The sequence below is a fragment of the Meriones unguiculatus genome, chromosome 9, assembly GCF_030254825.1.
Source record: "Meriones unguiculatus strain TT.TT164.6M chromosome 9, Bangor_MerUng_6.1, whole genome shotgun sequence".
NCBI lineage: Eukaryota > Metazoa > Chordata > Mammalia > Rodentia > Muridae > Meriones > Meriones unguiculatus.
Genome location: NC_083357.1, coordinates 10066244 through 10081986, shown reverse-complemented (window position 1 = coordinate 10081986; position 15743 = coordinate 10066244). Strand labels below are relative to the sequence as shown.

The window sequence follows — 15743 nt, the reverse complement described above, 5'->3', positions numbered from 1 at the left end:
TGTTTTACTTAAGAGAAAAACAGAAAAAGAAGTATCTGTCATAAGATCAATAAGTCTAGAGTGAAAAACAGGTTTCCTCAAACAAATTCAAGACGATAAAGAATTTCATAAAATAAATCTCACAAATTCTTTTGTTGACTTTTAAACATCAAAAAATATGTACTAAGCAATTTTTGTTTTGAACCTGAAGGAAATACAGTGATCTTTAAAATGGGGGGGAAGGGATGACAGGAAAGGTTATTTTAAAGACGTCACAAAAACATGGACACATAAAAATTAACTTAACATGGGATTTAACCAAAAAGCTGAAATAAGTGGAAAACACAAGCAAAAACCAAACCTGAGAAAAATGCCTGTTACACAGGCAGGCTATGCAAAAAACATGAAAACTGCTAATATCAGAATGACTGGAGACTGATATATTTCACCTTCCTAAGGCTCATCCTACAGAGCTTCAGGGGACAATCTACATCAAGTATCAAAAGACAAAGGACACATATTCAAGGAGCTAATCTTACTTGAGGAAATTTATCCTAAGAAGGTAATTATATACACCTTAAAGCAAAGTAGCAAACAAATCGGTTGAACGGAGTAGAGACTCTCTGAACTGGTGTGTATGTATGCAGAACAGAATAATACATAGCCATTGTAATTGCTGGCAATAAGCTTAGTTTATTATTATTATTATTATTTTTTTGGTGCTGAGTATTATCAGAGTGTAAGTTTTATAAAGGGGGCTATGAGATGGAATTATGGTATGAAAGCATCACGTCAAATGGCTACACAGAATTTTTTCACAAAGCTATTTAAATGGACGGCCACCAAGATGTTGACAGTGAATTTAGGTGATGCTTACATACTTGATGGTATTTTTCTGGGATTCAGAACAGCGAATGTGTCACTTTTCTGAGAATAACAAACTTTTTACTGTGGGGATACTGTGGCAGACCTACCTGTTTTATTCTAATAAGCTGGGTTCTACCTATGCCTAGCTTAACTGTCAAGGTTAGTTACTTGCTTTTTTGCTGTGACTGCTCTTACTGTGCCCTGGCAACTCAGTACCGAGTTCAGGAGGGAGCACTGAGACACTTGGAACTGCTTTAGCCTTAGTCTTTGTTGTACTAATGAGGTGATTCAGATAACCTCAACTGTCTTGATTATTTTGTTGGAAACTTGACACAAGCTAGAGTCAACAGAAGAGGGAACCCTTCTTTAAGAAAATACCCCCAACAACATGGGCAAGTCTGTGGGGTTTAAAAAAAAAAATAACCGATGTGGGAAGGCTCAGTGCACTGCGGACAGTGCCACTCCTTAAGAAATTAGGCTGAGCAAACTATTAGAAGCAAGTCAGGAAGCAGCGTTCCTTCATGGCCTCTGCATCAGTTTCTTCCTCCAGGTTCTTGCTGTGAGTTTCCACCCTGACTTTCTTCAACAATGGACTGTGATGTGGGAAGTAAGTATAAGCTGAAATCTTTTTCGCCCCAAGTTGCTTTTGGTCACAGTGTTTTAGCACAGCAACAGAAAGTTTAACTAAGACAATGACCTCTAGGGACACTGAGTTCAGTCATATGGGTAATGATTTAATCAGCTTGCCTATGTCATGAAAACCCAACCTGAGCATCAAAAATGAGCAGAATTTTCTGGTTGAACACACTGGCATATAAGAACAGAGAGGTGATTTGACACTATTGGGAGAAGTTGTCAAAGCTCCCATTTGTCTTACGGACCCTACCCTAAGTGTATCCTGTCTGCTCAAAGTATGGAAGTTAAGAATTCTGAGAGTGGGGTTACAGCTGAGATACAAAGTAAATTAACTGTAATTACTATTAAAAAAAGAATTCTGAGCGTTATTTTAGTGAATTTTTGAGCTTGAAGGGATCAGGAGGAAAAATGCAGGTGGCCTGGGGACCCCTCAGCCCTGTGGCTATAACCCAATGTACAGGCAGTCATGCTGAAAACCACCCCTTCACTTGTACTCATTTCAGGAGGTTAAGTATCAGAACTGTACCATGTCAGAGCAGCTGGGATGAAATGGAGCAGTGGTCATCCTTTGCTAAAGACAGTGCTACTTTCTACATTTAATGACTTCAAAGCAAGCAGATGCTGCAACGGTAAAGGACTAATAGCTTCGCCAATAGGCTTTGTAATGTCTCATTCTTCTTGGGTATCTAAATGCCTCCTGGTCTGTGCCACCTGTGAAGCTCCCCCAGGTCATGCTCCCCCAGCACTGTATTTATCAGAGCATCAGCCAACATGTGCTGCATTTGCCTATGCCTTTCTTTCATAACTTGGTTATGACTGTCAAGATAGGGACCACAACTCAGTTGCCATGTATTCTCAGTAGCCATAGCAGAGCAGATGGTCCATCTGTTTAACGAGTGGATAAAGTTCAGTGAATAGCACTGCCCATTAACGACACTCCAGTGAGCAAAGTGCTGGGTGGGCACTTTAGTTTGAAACATCAGAGTTGGTTTTACAGTTTTCTTCCCCGTGACCTTTCTCCATTTAGCTGAACACTGTGGGAACTAGTTAATCAAAGAGAAAAGCAACACCTGCATGTTAATAGTAACTGAAGCTAAGAATTCCTGCAAACAAAGCAAGAAAAAGGAGGACAGTGTCAAGTGTTTTTTCATCCTTAGATCTTTATTATCTCATATCAAAACACTAGAAATTATGATGTAAGACTAACTCCTCTGTCCAACTCTCCCATCCTCAGCCAGCAAGCTATTACCTTTCCCTCTGACTTACCTTTTAATCTAGCATCACCTCCAAAGGCACCACAGCCCCAGTTTCCTGTGGCCACTGCAGAAAGATTCTCAGAAGGAACTCCAGGACGGAGAAACCCACAGTAAGCCTGCAGGATGAAAGAGATACCACAGCACATGAGTGAGAGACACGAACAGCACCCACTGTCAAGGTTTTGTTCTCATTTTCATTTTTTAGAGCCAAAATAGAATGAAAAATGGAGAAAAGGAGTAAGATATGGGATAGAGTAAGAACTGAAAAATTCCAGATTTGTTCGGATGTTACTGCTTTGATGTTGGGCAAATCAAATCCCTCAGACCAATACACCTCTTAGTTTCTCTATTCAGATGAAACCAACAGAAATAATACTACTAGCTAGATTTCAGAGCCCTGTGGCAAAGTACCAGGAGTTACAACTATCGTGTGTAGACTTGTGATCAGTGTCTCCTACTTCCATGGTGTCAAGGTTTTTCTAGAGCGTCACTGGGCTTGAAGAGTCAGAGTCAGTTTTGTATGCAGTACCTTACTACTACCTAACCCCTGACCTTACTACATTCAGCCAAAGGAGACACAGGGGTTAGACTAAGAACTACAGCTTTAAAAAGGACTCTTATACTCTATAACAAAATCTTAGTGCAGACTACTGTCATTAAACCCCACCCCCCTCACCCCCAATCCTCCTGTGTCTGGCTCCTGAGGGCAGAGATCAAAATGACCTTTAAGACTTCTCAGTCCTAGTTTCCAATTTTACAGCTCTGTTCTAACCTAGAACATTTAAGCATTTGCTAGTAACCCCAGAAAAGAACCATATATCCTAAATATGCTGGCTAGATAGGCAGTAAATGAAAAGCTGATTTTGGATGCAAGAAAGCCCTAGTTTAAGGTCTTGAAGTTTCTGATTTTTATTTCTTTGCTATTAGCCAAGTCACTCTTCCTGCCTTTTAAGGATTCTTAGCTTTGTGAAACTATCAGACTACTTACAGAGGCTTAATGTCAAGCAAATCTCCTCTATGTTGTCTCAGGCATCAAACAAAGACAAAAATATAGTCTACAAGGCCAGGCATGGTGGTGCACGCCTGTAATCCTAGAACTTGGGGAGGCAGAGACAGGAGATCGCTGTGAGTCCGAGGCCAACCTGGTCTACAAAGTGAGTCCAGGCTACACAGAGGAACCCTGTCTCAAAAAAACAGAAAAAAAAAATTACACATTCTGTAATACTAAGCCAATCTAAAAGGATGAAAATCCCTAGAGAAAAAGCAAGGGCAAAGAAAGATACTTTTATGAAGCCCCACATGTAGAAATATAGTAAGTTGTTCTCTAAAGTCTCCATATAGAGACTTTAGACTCCATATAAAGACTCCATATAGAGATAGAAAATTATATTTTATATACTGTCTGGATGGATTAACAAGGCTATTTTTCTACCTCATTTTAAACTGTAAATCCTGATAGATATTAATTATATGTTGTTGCTGAACCATTGTTCAATATCAGGGTACAGAGCTTATATAAGAACTGACAAATTACCTGCATAGTCAGATGCACTGAGCTTCTGAAAATCCCTTTCAGGTCAACAACATTGGGGAGCTCCATTTGTTTTTTGGCAGGTTCTTGAAAGATGAAGAATCTGACATTCATTATATGAACACGAGGGAGAGCAACCCTCTGTCAGAATAAACACAACTCTGCCACTCCGTTTCCTGTCACTTTTTCCTAACATGCTTAAACAAAGAGTTCTTAGACTCCCAAGTTTATGGTTTTGCCTTATATTATCTGAATATTTTCCTCTCCACTACTGTAATCATTCTGGCAGGAGAGACAACACTGTAAAGACAGACACCTGTCTGTCATTAGAATACTGAAACAATGGACCCCAAAGACTTAAAACTTTCCCAGAAATCTCTTGCAAGACGAAGGGAAAGGCTGAAGCCCTGCTATCCCTAAAGGTGAACTTGCCTCCCAAAAGGAAACTCACACAATTCTGACAGGTCACTGGACAACTCTGCAGGACAGATGTGCTAGGACAATAATGGGCCAATGATGGGTGGGACCAGGAATGCTTGCTTATACTCAGTCCCCACCCTTTAACGCTACATCTCATATTAGGACCTTTATTTGTTTCTCTTCCCAGCAAGGTCACACTGAACACATCTCCTTTTTTCTGTTTCTCTCTATGACCTGTCTCTTTAGAGTACTGGAGATGGATGGCTGAACCTAGCGTGTCTGGACTAGCAGACCTTAGAAGCTCTAAAACAGTTTCTAAATAACTGGGAGTTAAGTCACTGCAATGACCATAGTGATCATAGTGATCATAGTTAATGATGGACAATTTGAAACATTCAAATTATTAAAACTAACAGCTAACATAAAGGATCACACGTTTTTTTGAAAAGCGATCTTGAAAAAATGGCCAAACAAAAACTCTTGAAATGGAAACTATACATTTAGTGGCTTTTATCAAATATTATCAGATAAAACTACAAATAAATAATTTAGAATAGAATTACACAGTAGTATATACAAAGGACTGGTTAGAATGACTAAATGTAAAATGCTTTCATTCTGGTAAAGTCAAGCAGATTCAGAAGTACAGTAGTTGCCCAGTATCCTTTAGGGGAGTATTTCAGGATACCACTATGGATACCAAGATCTACTGGTATTCTTATCACTTCCATAAGACAGCACACAAGCCTATACAACCCTGCTGTATACTTTAAAGAGCTTAACTCATGTCTAGCTTTGCAAATAGTTGCTACATGTATTAATCAGCAAGTAATAAGAAAAAAACCTATACATGTTCAGAATGAAGTAAAACATGTTTTCAATGTGCATTTCATTGAATCTATAGATGCAGAACCCAAAAGACATGACGGGCCAACCAAATTTAGCTGCCTGAACCCCTTAGGGGGTCTTCCCAGGGACAGCCATTCTTCAGGTCAGGAGAGTGTTTCTTCTTTCACAGCGGAAACCGAACTTACATTGGTGGCCGAGAGATAAGAAAAGGAAGCAATCTCAGAAGTTTTATCAAGTCTTCACTCCATAAAGTTGTTAGGAGTGCTCTAGAGTGCTTTACTGCTGAATACTTTACTTTTCCCCCACCACAGCTGCAGTGTTTGAGGAAACTGGCAGGAGAAAAAAAAACTTGAGCTCTGGCCATACAATGACTGTTTGTCTCCAGATATGCTATAACATAGTAATTTATTCACCCTAATAAATAAGTCAAAAAGAGGAAAGTATTCATACCCCCAAAAGAATAAGGAGATCTACTACAGCTGGGATACAAAGTGAATAAATTGTAATTTAAAAAAAGAATAAGGAGATTAATGAACACCTATATGCTAGAATGAGATCTGATGAAAAGGGAAGAGAGAGGGGAGAAGAGAAAGGTAACCTTGGATTACTGACAGTTGCAAAGGGGAGTACTGAAAACAAAAACAAAAGAAAAATACTGCCATCTAGAATTAAAAACTAGAGACCAACCAGGAAATAGTAAAGACAATGTAAAGACAAGAGTAAAGACAAATGTTTTACTATCATGTAAATATATACTTTCCCCCAGATTAGTAATTATTTTTCCTGGAGAATTGCTTATTCATATGAACTCAACCTATCATACTTGTTCAATCTAAACTAATACACAGTTAATACAAAAGTTTCTGATATTCTGTGATTTCTTAAAAAGACACTTAATTTTTTTTTTTTGGAAAAGAGAATAAAGTTTTATTACTAGAGAGTCTTAAAATTATCCTATGCTCAATCATAATACATTCTATAAACTCCCAACTTATCCTTGTATAGTGGGACACTTGACACATGTCTTATGCCTCACAGAAAAGACTGTGGAATCAGTAAACATTTACAACCAGGATAGTCATTAAGTAAGGACTTATCAATCCAATTATAAACACAAGAGAGCCCAATACCGTCTGATAAAATAGATGATAAAATATATAATTATAGGTTACCTTTAGGTACATTTATATGACTAAATTTTATGTGGAAAGACCTACAAAAACATGCTTTTGAAAGGGAGAATTACAATGGCTTTTTTTGTCCTTGAAATCGTTACATACTAGCACAGTTTTATCCTATTTCCTATTTATTTTGTCTGTAACATACATGCCAGTGAGCACCAAGTTATTCCTGTGGAGGTCGGAGGACAACTGGAGAGAGTTCAGTTCTCTTCTTCAATGTGGATTCTAGGGACCCAAGTCAGGCCATCAGAATTGGTGGCAATTGTCTTTAGCTTTTGAGCTACCTCACCAGTCTGATTTCTGCTATTTTTAAATGAGTGTAAAATGAAAGCAGTCAGCTGAGTTGAGTTTTCTTATTTGTAAAATAATTAAAAAAAAAATGGGTCAGATATCTTCATGGCTTCCTGGTTCTATGTATTGAGAAAGTTTATGAAAAACTTAGGAATGATACATTTTGCACTAATACTCCAAAATAAAAGAAGGTGACACATATTTTAAGATTATAAAAGGCCAGATATTGAACTTAAAAATATCAGAAGAAAACACCAATTGGTTTTGCCATTAAGCTTTGGTTTAGTAGTTGTAACCCTACTCCAAACTTGGATCTCCACAAAAAAACCAGAAAGAAAAGAAACAGCTCCAATACACTTTGTTCAATTTCTACCCGGAAGGCTCCAGGAAATGCAATCACAGTGTGGGCTCACTAGACAAGTCGAAGAGCACAGACAGTAGCTCACTGGCACCTCATGCTTCCTTTGCAGAGGTACCTGCCACTTGACAAGCTGGAATCACAAATCTTTCCAACACCAGTGTCCAAAATGTCACCCAGCTGATCTCTCCCAGAGTTAAAAATAGCTTTGCAGTGTCTGTTGGATCAAGTGAGACTGATTCCTGCTTTTTTCAGATCAGCTCTACTTGCGGGTCCTGATGCAGGTCTAACAGGATAGGTGGCGCCTACACAGAGTGACCTATGTAATCTAGAGGATTTCTACTTCAGTTCTCCTCTCCTCAGGAATGTCAGTGGCAAAGAGGATGCTGGAGCTGAGATACACACACTGTGTTATGGTTTCATTTAGAAAAAAAAAAAAAAACTATCACTTTCCTACCTACCTTCCATTTGGTATGTAAAAATTTTATGTACGTTATTACTAGTATGATCTAACATGTTTTGTTTTAAAACATTTACATAACATTTTTATGCATATAAAACATAATGAAATATAAGAATTATTTCCTTCAACTATTATTTCTCTTTTATGTGATTCTTCATCCTTGTCCCAAAATTTATATATCTGTTCAATAGATAAGTATAATTAATAAGGAACAAAATTTAATTTAGGAAGCCCAAAGTTATTTGAATTCATTTTTATTAAGTGTGTGTGTATGTGTGTGTGCGTGAGAAAGATGGGGGGAGGGAGAGAATGTATAGAGGCCTGAGGTGCTGCTAGGTGAACTCCTCTATTGCTCCACCTTATTTTTTGAGACAGGGTATTTCACTGACCACAGAGCTTGCTGTTTCAGCTACAACAGTGGGCCAGTAATCACCAGGGACCCATTTGTCTCTGCCTCCCCACTGCTAAAGTTATAGGCACATGTCAGTTTTTATTTAGGTTTTATGTAGGTACTAGGGATCTAAACTCAGGCCTCATGCTTACAAGCACTTTGCCCACAGAAACACCTCCCTGGTCCCTGAATTAGTTTTTAAGATTAAGATGATGGGCTGGTGAGGTGGCTCAGTGGATAAAGATGCTTGCTATCAAGCCTGACAATTGGAGCTCAATCCCTGGACTCTCTATGTTGGGAGGAGAGAACTGACTCTTGTAAGCTCTCCCATGACCTCTGTAAGTATATGTGGCACACACGTCCTACCACACAAATATAAATCTAACAATTTTTTAAATATTAAGACGACAAATGACATTTACCAAAATTATTTGCTGCTTTTTTCTTTTTTTTTTTCAGCAAGAGTTAGAAAACAATTCTTTGCTGGAATAATACGTTTTATGAATATAGCAGTGAGTGAAAGAACATGTATCTAACTCAGGTATGGTGGCACAAGCCTGTACTTTCAGCACTCAGAAGGCAAAGGCAGAAGAGTTATGAGTTCAAGGCCAGTCTGAACTATATAATAAAATCCTGTCAGGGTCACTGTACTTAAAAGGCACTATATCTGTTCCATTTGTTATCTTTTTTGCTCCAGTGCTGGACTTACAAAGCTTTATTTAATATTGAAAAGTATCTATGAAGTAATTAATTTGTAATGTTCTGAGATTATGAACTTTTATAATTTCTTAAATATTTTAATTTATGCTTAATCATTGACCAAGTCATCTGAAAAATTCTGAGATACTTCCATAAGCCAAGCAGTTCCCCAGCCATGACTGACCTGAATGAAATAAAATCCCCCCTCTTGCCAGGTTATTTCAAGATTCATTCTTTGTATATAAAGTGTATAAGTACTCTATATTCTATAGCAGTGGTTCTTAACCTGTGGGTTGCGACCCTTTGAAGGTCATGTGACGCTTCCACAGAGGTCACATACCAGATATTCTGCATATTGGATATTTACATTACAATTCATAGCAGTAGCAAAATTACAGTTATGAAGTAGCAACAAAATTATTTTATGGTTGGGGTCACCACAACATGAGAAACTGTATTAAAAGGTCGCAGCATTAGGAAGATTGAGAACAACTGTTGCACAAAAATGTTTTCAGTGTTGGAGATACATATCACCAGCCTATTCATCTATATATACTAATACCACACATGTTTACATATACGTATACATGTACACACATATAGCCCTCGTATCTATAACATTTCTAATGTCTTTGGGAACAATAAACTAAAGGTTAGTGAATAAGTACATGTAGAAAACATCAATTAACCGTAAGGATTTTAGAAACTTGTTTATGACCATAGATTGAATAAAAATGTAATTATGGATCAATTTCTTTTTAAAAACTGGCATTTATCTCCCTCCTGCCACGTGTGTATGTGTGTATCAGCGCATGAGTGCCATGCTGTATGTGTAGAGGGTGAAGGGTTGTTTTTCTTTTTCTACCACGTAGGTCCTAGGTCCTGGACATCACATTTACGTGATTGGGCTTGGTGTAAGTACCTTTACTCACTTGCTGGCCTTAATAATTTCTTTTAAAAGTGAATGTTCCAGTCCCCTGTAGGAAGGTGTATATAAGAATATAAGCTTCAGCCATAAAAATTTGAATCTTTTAATTTATGTTAATGTTATACAACTATGACTAAGCACATTTATTTTACCTTTCTTTTACATATTATTTCAAAATGCCTGCTTAAACTAGTATCTTTCAGTTTCAAAAACCATGTAACAAGGTCCCACAGAAATAATTATGCAAGGAACACCTGACCAAAGCTTGAAGATAATGTTGATTTGTCTTGATACGTTCTGTCATAAAACATCTTGGACTTGAAGGCATTGAAAATTTAGAACAGTGTAACCAAGTTATAAATCTGACCTTTTCTTTCTTTCCTTGTTTTGTTTTGTTTTGAGTACAGAGAATATAACCCAGGGCCTCACGTATGCTAGGTAAGTACTGTACCATCAAGTTACATCACCAGCCCAGAGCAGCCCAGAGCATCTAAAATGTCCACAACTACTTATAAAATAAATTTGTCAGTGGCAGCCTGGCCCCCAGTGTCAGGAATGAGCAGTGGAGAAGGCTAACACACAGAAGAACAGGCTTTGAGGACAGCTGAGGAACTACTTTAAACAAATCTCAAAAAGAAAAAAAAAATCTGTTATACAGGTCCAACTTTGGTGACAGCAGATTATTGAAGTACTTTATGAAATTCACTTAAGAACACTAAACATTAAAATAGCCTAATAAATTATATATTAGAAAACAAGTTTATCAATGGATTAGTTGCTCAAATGGTCTAGGAAATAATATTATCTTTAAATACCTACTAAACTCTAAGAGCTGAAAAAAACCTTTGCGGTTTGCTTGTCTCTACCCAGGCTACTGTCACTGCCAGAAGTTTCTTTGTAGGTATCTGCACGTGTAGCCAGGCAAAACCACAAAACTTGTTACCTTAATAAAAAAATATCCTAACCAACTCCTACGCCGGCAGGAATTAAAAATGGTTTGCAGAACCAAATTAATTTTCTTGGTTATGAGAGTGATCTGGAGAAGATCACTTCAGCTGCTTTGCTAAGGCTCCAAATTCACATTATAGAATCAGCACTTTATTTCATAAAGGAGTATATTCATTATAGCCCACAGTAGTGAGGATTTGAATAAACAAGAGGAATATCACTTTTTATTGTTGAGATAGCAAAAGAAAGAAAATGATTAGGCAGAACTATGCATCACAGACTATCAGAGTTTTCACCATATACATGTCAGATTACTAAATCAATAAATAACAGGTTTCTCGTTCAATAATGGAACATAATTAGTGTTTTTAAAAAATATTCAATACCAATATCTTCACACCTTATAGAGAAAATGTCATGTGCCAGATTCATACTCACTCCTCCAAAAGTGCCCATAGCTCATTACTTTTTATACAGTTTTACAAAATGATAATGTTCCAAAGCCATTAAAATACCTGAGGAGATAAATGCATGTGTGGGGTTAACATCAAGCAACAGTCTATCTGGCAGCAGTGGCCAGTAATCAAACAATTACAGAATGGAAAGCACATCTTGTACAAGCTGACAGAACCGTTAAATCAGGGGAGCTATGAGCAGATGACACTGTAAGAATTACCAGAAAGCATTAATTTCAGCATTAATAAAATGGCAGTAAATAGATGACAGCTGCCAGATGAACTCAGAAATAAGGTTACTGGCCTTGTTGAGCTCACGTCTCATCTTCTCAGGCACAAACTGGTCGAGGTAGCGTCGGAAGTGAAGTGCATCAATGGCAACAATCTCCGTACAGCGTCGCTGCCAATCATCCCTGTGATGGAACAGAAAGGGAAGAAAGATATGGAACAGGTGGAAGCCTTAGAGTAAGACCCTTGCTGGAGCCAGCCTGTCGACATTTGGCAGCATTCAGATATTAAAAACAAACAAACCATAACGACAGGGCCCAGCAAAAGGAGGGCAGGCAATCATTACAGTTTTAGATTCAGAGGTATGCATATTGTAGACCGCTGAGTAGTAAAATGAAAAAAAAATAAATCAAGAGACAACATGAGATGACATTGTGAACAAGTACATCACTTATAGTGCACCTCCGAGGTTAAAAGATTTGGGAGTAAACAAATTTGGTCTTGGTTTTCCTCTAATACCATGGCATTTACTGTATCTTTGTTTTCAGAGATCTGTTCTAAATCATTGGTTTATAACATTATCCCATATTGTACAGGAAACAATCCCAAGGATCAAGTGTTACAAAAAAACATATAACATTCAGTCCAACCTTCTACTTACTGTGTGACTGTCAGCTACAAAAACTATCTTCAAAATGATCTAGACAAGAAAGCAGACAAGATACACTACCTATAGAAATACGAAGGACTACCTGAGGTATGAGTTTGGAAACCCATAAAATTCCAAACATTTCATCTATTAATAAGCTTGCATGTATACTAAAGACAAAAAAAACTCCATGCTAGTCTGGATAATTATGGGGAATACGTATCCACATAGATAACTGTTTCATAACAGGCACATGTGTCATAGTTCAGTTGTCAACTTGACACAACTGAGAAGAGGGAACTTCCCCAATGGATTGGTTAGGGACATGTCTGTGGGACATTTTTTAAATTGCCCAGCTCACTGTAAGCAATGTCAACCCTGAGCAGTTGGTCCTGAGTTGTATAAGGAAGGTAGTTGAACAATCCAGTAAACAGAACTGCTCCATGCTCTTTTAGCTACTTTGGCTCTTGCCTCAAGTTCTGGCCTTTGGTTCTCATGATGATGGACTGTAAACTGTAAGACAAATAAATAAGCCCTTCCTTCCCCAAGTTTGTTTGGTCATGGTTTTTTAACATCAACAGAATCCAAACAGGAACAACATATTTTATAAAATAAAAAGAAATCATAATCTGAACTTGACATTACAAATAGTAAGACTGTAATATAGATAGAGCTGACTCCTTTTGCCAGAATGCCCTTTTCATTAAAAAATGAAACACAAAGTGATTTCCCTCCCCATCTAGCAAAGTAAGATTTTATATCATTTAGTGAGTAAGCAAAGATGTTATTTCAAGAAGAAAGTGGACAGCAGCGGCAATATTCACTTCAGGCTTTGCTGTCAACTAGTATGTGGCACCAGGCAAATTGTCCCAACATATATTCCCCCATGTATCTGATAACATGGAAAAGTTACGAATAGCTAAATAAGACAGTCAAAGGCTCTAAACTCTAATTAGAACTCATTCTAAGTTTGGGCTTAGAAGCTGACCTCTATAGCTTAGAGACAAAGAGCTGCAGAACTATGCCCTGATCATTTTTGCCTTAGACTTGGAATTTTCATTCTTCTCTTTGGTGTGAGACATAGCAATATTGTTCTGCCTCCCAAAAATCTGAGATACTGAATTTAAAAATAATTTCAATGGAGTTATCACATAATGGGGGAGACAATGCCCCAACTAGACATCTTATGCCAACAAGTAAAACCTCCAGTGCCGAGAATGGGTTAGAGCTTGTGGAGTCGCTGATCAAAGGGGTCCCATAGATTCCCCCCAAACACTACAGGCTATTGCTGAGGCTACAGATTACTCTCCACAAGCTGATGGTATGGCCCTATTGCTGAAGACAACACTTACTTATGTCATCGAACATGGAGAAATCGAGCTGGTGCCCAACTAGAAGCTTCACCCTTACTGACTAGCGATCATGGTGCTGGCAGGCACTCTGCACACTACCGGAGGAGAAAAGTAATCATCAATATCACCCAGCTACAAACCCTGTGACCTACAACAGCAACCTGCCTGCAAGAGCTATTGGTTTAACAGTGGCACAAATATTTTGGAAGCAATCAACCACTTTCTGATTGGCTTTAAGGCCCGCTCCATCAGACAGAATCTATACTTAACATTGCTAAGGTAGCCAAGAACCTGAGACTAGATCAGGTTAGATAGGTCACAGGCCCAGGGTAAAACCTAATATTACTATTCTGCTAAAGGAAGATAGCAATAAATGACTCTGATGACATATTTATTACTATACCCATTGATCAGTGCACTGTTCGACCCTTATCAGAGAAGCTGCTTCTTTCAGTGCTTGGCAATTAACACAGAAAACCAAAACTGGATAATGTGCAGTGAGTAAGAGACTTTGGAACACTCGGTCTCAAATGGGAAGTCTTCATTAAATCCCTGTCAAGTCTCATGGATCTATATGGAAGAGGACACAGAAAAATTCTAAGAGCCAGAGGTGATAAATAATTCCAAGGAAACAGTGTTTTTCCAAACACAAAAGGATTGATATACACATAAACTCAGACTGGGACAACATGCACCAGACATGCACAAGGTCAAACCAGACAAAATCCCAGCAGTGAGAAGGGAAGAGAGACACAAAGTTCTATCCCTACTCAAGAAGCTCTTTGCAAGTGATGTCTGTTGGGAAAGGGTAAATAATTTTTCTCCAATGGAGTGTTACCAGGTATATCAGCCACACTCCAAGACAAGCTCTATGGCTCTATGCCCATTAGGAGCTGACAAACAGAAAATGGACCTCATGAGTTTTTTCCTGTTTTTTTGTGGGCTTCATGTTGCCAGGGGCAGGGTGGATATGCTGAACATGAAGTTGGATGGGTAGGGAGGCATGGAGGATCTAGGATTTGGGAAAGGGGAAAGAACATGATCAAAATATACTGTACAAAGGAAAAAAAAATCATTTCTGGAAGGGGCAGAGTGTACCAGAGTCAAGCACATACTTCTTTAGTTTCAGCCACACAATACTAAAACCGGAAACACTCACTTTTCACTCCCATCTTCATGGCTCCGGGCCCAACGATAAGTTTCAGCATAGCCAGTGTATTCACTGTACTGTTCAGTTCCTGAAACAAAAAGCCCATTATTAACATCATTTACTTCAGACTCAATGGTGAAAGCATTGTACCTAAGGTGATCAATAAGGTGAGAGTATCATTCTATTCTTTTCTTTCTTTCCTTTCTTCTTCCTTTTTTTTTTTTTTTTTTTTTTCTTTCTTAAGACAGAATTGCTCTATCTAGCCCTGACTGTCCTGGAACTTACTATGTAGACCAGGCTGGAGACTATGGTTCTTATTACTTCTATTCAGCACAGTACATGAGGGATAAGGTAGGTTTACTTGCTGATCACCCCAATCCCTGCTGCCACCAGTGCAATAACCCAAGAAAGGAAATAAAAGGCATACAGAATGGAAGAAGATAACTAGGGCTGGAGAAGTAGTAGCTCCATGGCAGAGCATCAACATGGCCCTGAGCTTGACCCCAACACAAAATAAGATTAAAATAAAATAAAATGAAATAATATAAAATATAAAACTGTTTTGCAGATGCCATCATTATTTATATAGTAAGTCCCAAAGAACTGCTGAAAGTGGGGCAAGGATAAGAAAAAAATCATTAAAAAAAGTTAAATCAAAGATGTCTCTTTATAATAGCAGCAGACAAGAAAACAAAATACTAAATATCCATTAAACATAGTGATAAAAACATAAATTACCCCTAACAGACATAGAAGACTGAAAGACGAAAAGACCCAAACAAATAGAGAAATAGAGCATTCTTTTAAAGTAGAAAACTCAGCATTATTACAAGGTTAGTTCTTGAGCTATATATTCATCTCAATGCTAACATCAATCTCAATTCTGGACAGCCACACCAACCCCCGACTCCCACCCCCATTCCAGACCCAGACTGACTTAAACTCATGGGGTCAAGTGATCCTTACACATCAGCCTCTAAAGCAGCTGGGACTACAGGTATAGCAGCACATATTTTAAACATAGTAATTAAACTGGGTGTGTTTGTGCCATGACTGCCTGGCCAGCAAAAAAGGAAGGAGAACAACAAAACAAAACAAAATCTGAGGTGCTC

The 15743-nt window shown here is 38.1% G+C and overlaps 1 protein-coding gene across 5 annotated transcripts in view; it reads right to left on the bottom strand.

Moving 5' to 3' along the window:
- Parg (poly(ADP-ribose) glycohydrolase) overlaps positions 1–15743 on the bottom strand; it is a 110255-nt gene that overhangs the window by 10849 nt on the left and 83663 nt on the right. For all 5 annotated transcript variants that reach the window (XM_021641728.2, XM_021641725.2, XM_021641726.2 and 2 more), the window contains exons 14-16: positions 14641–14719; positions 11557–11665; positions 2749–2854 (exon numbers count right to left, since the gene is read on the bottom strand). In XM_021641728.2, the coding sequence (XP_021497403.1) occupies positions 2749–2854; positions 11557–11665; positions 14641–14719 (294 nt within the window). The remainder of the gene's footprint in view (positions 1–2748; positions 2855–11556; positions 11666–14640; positions 14720–15743) is intronic.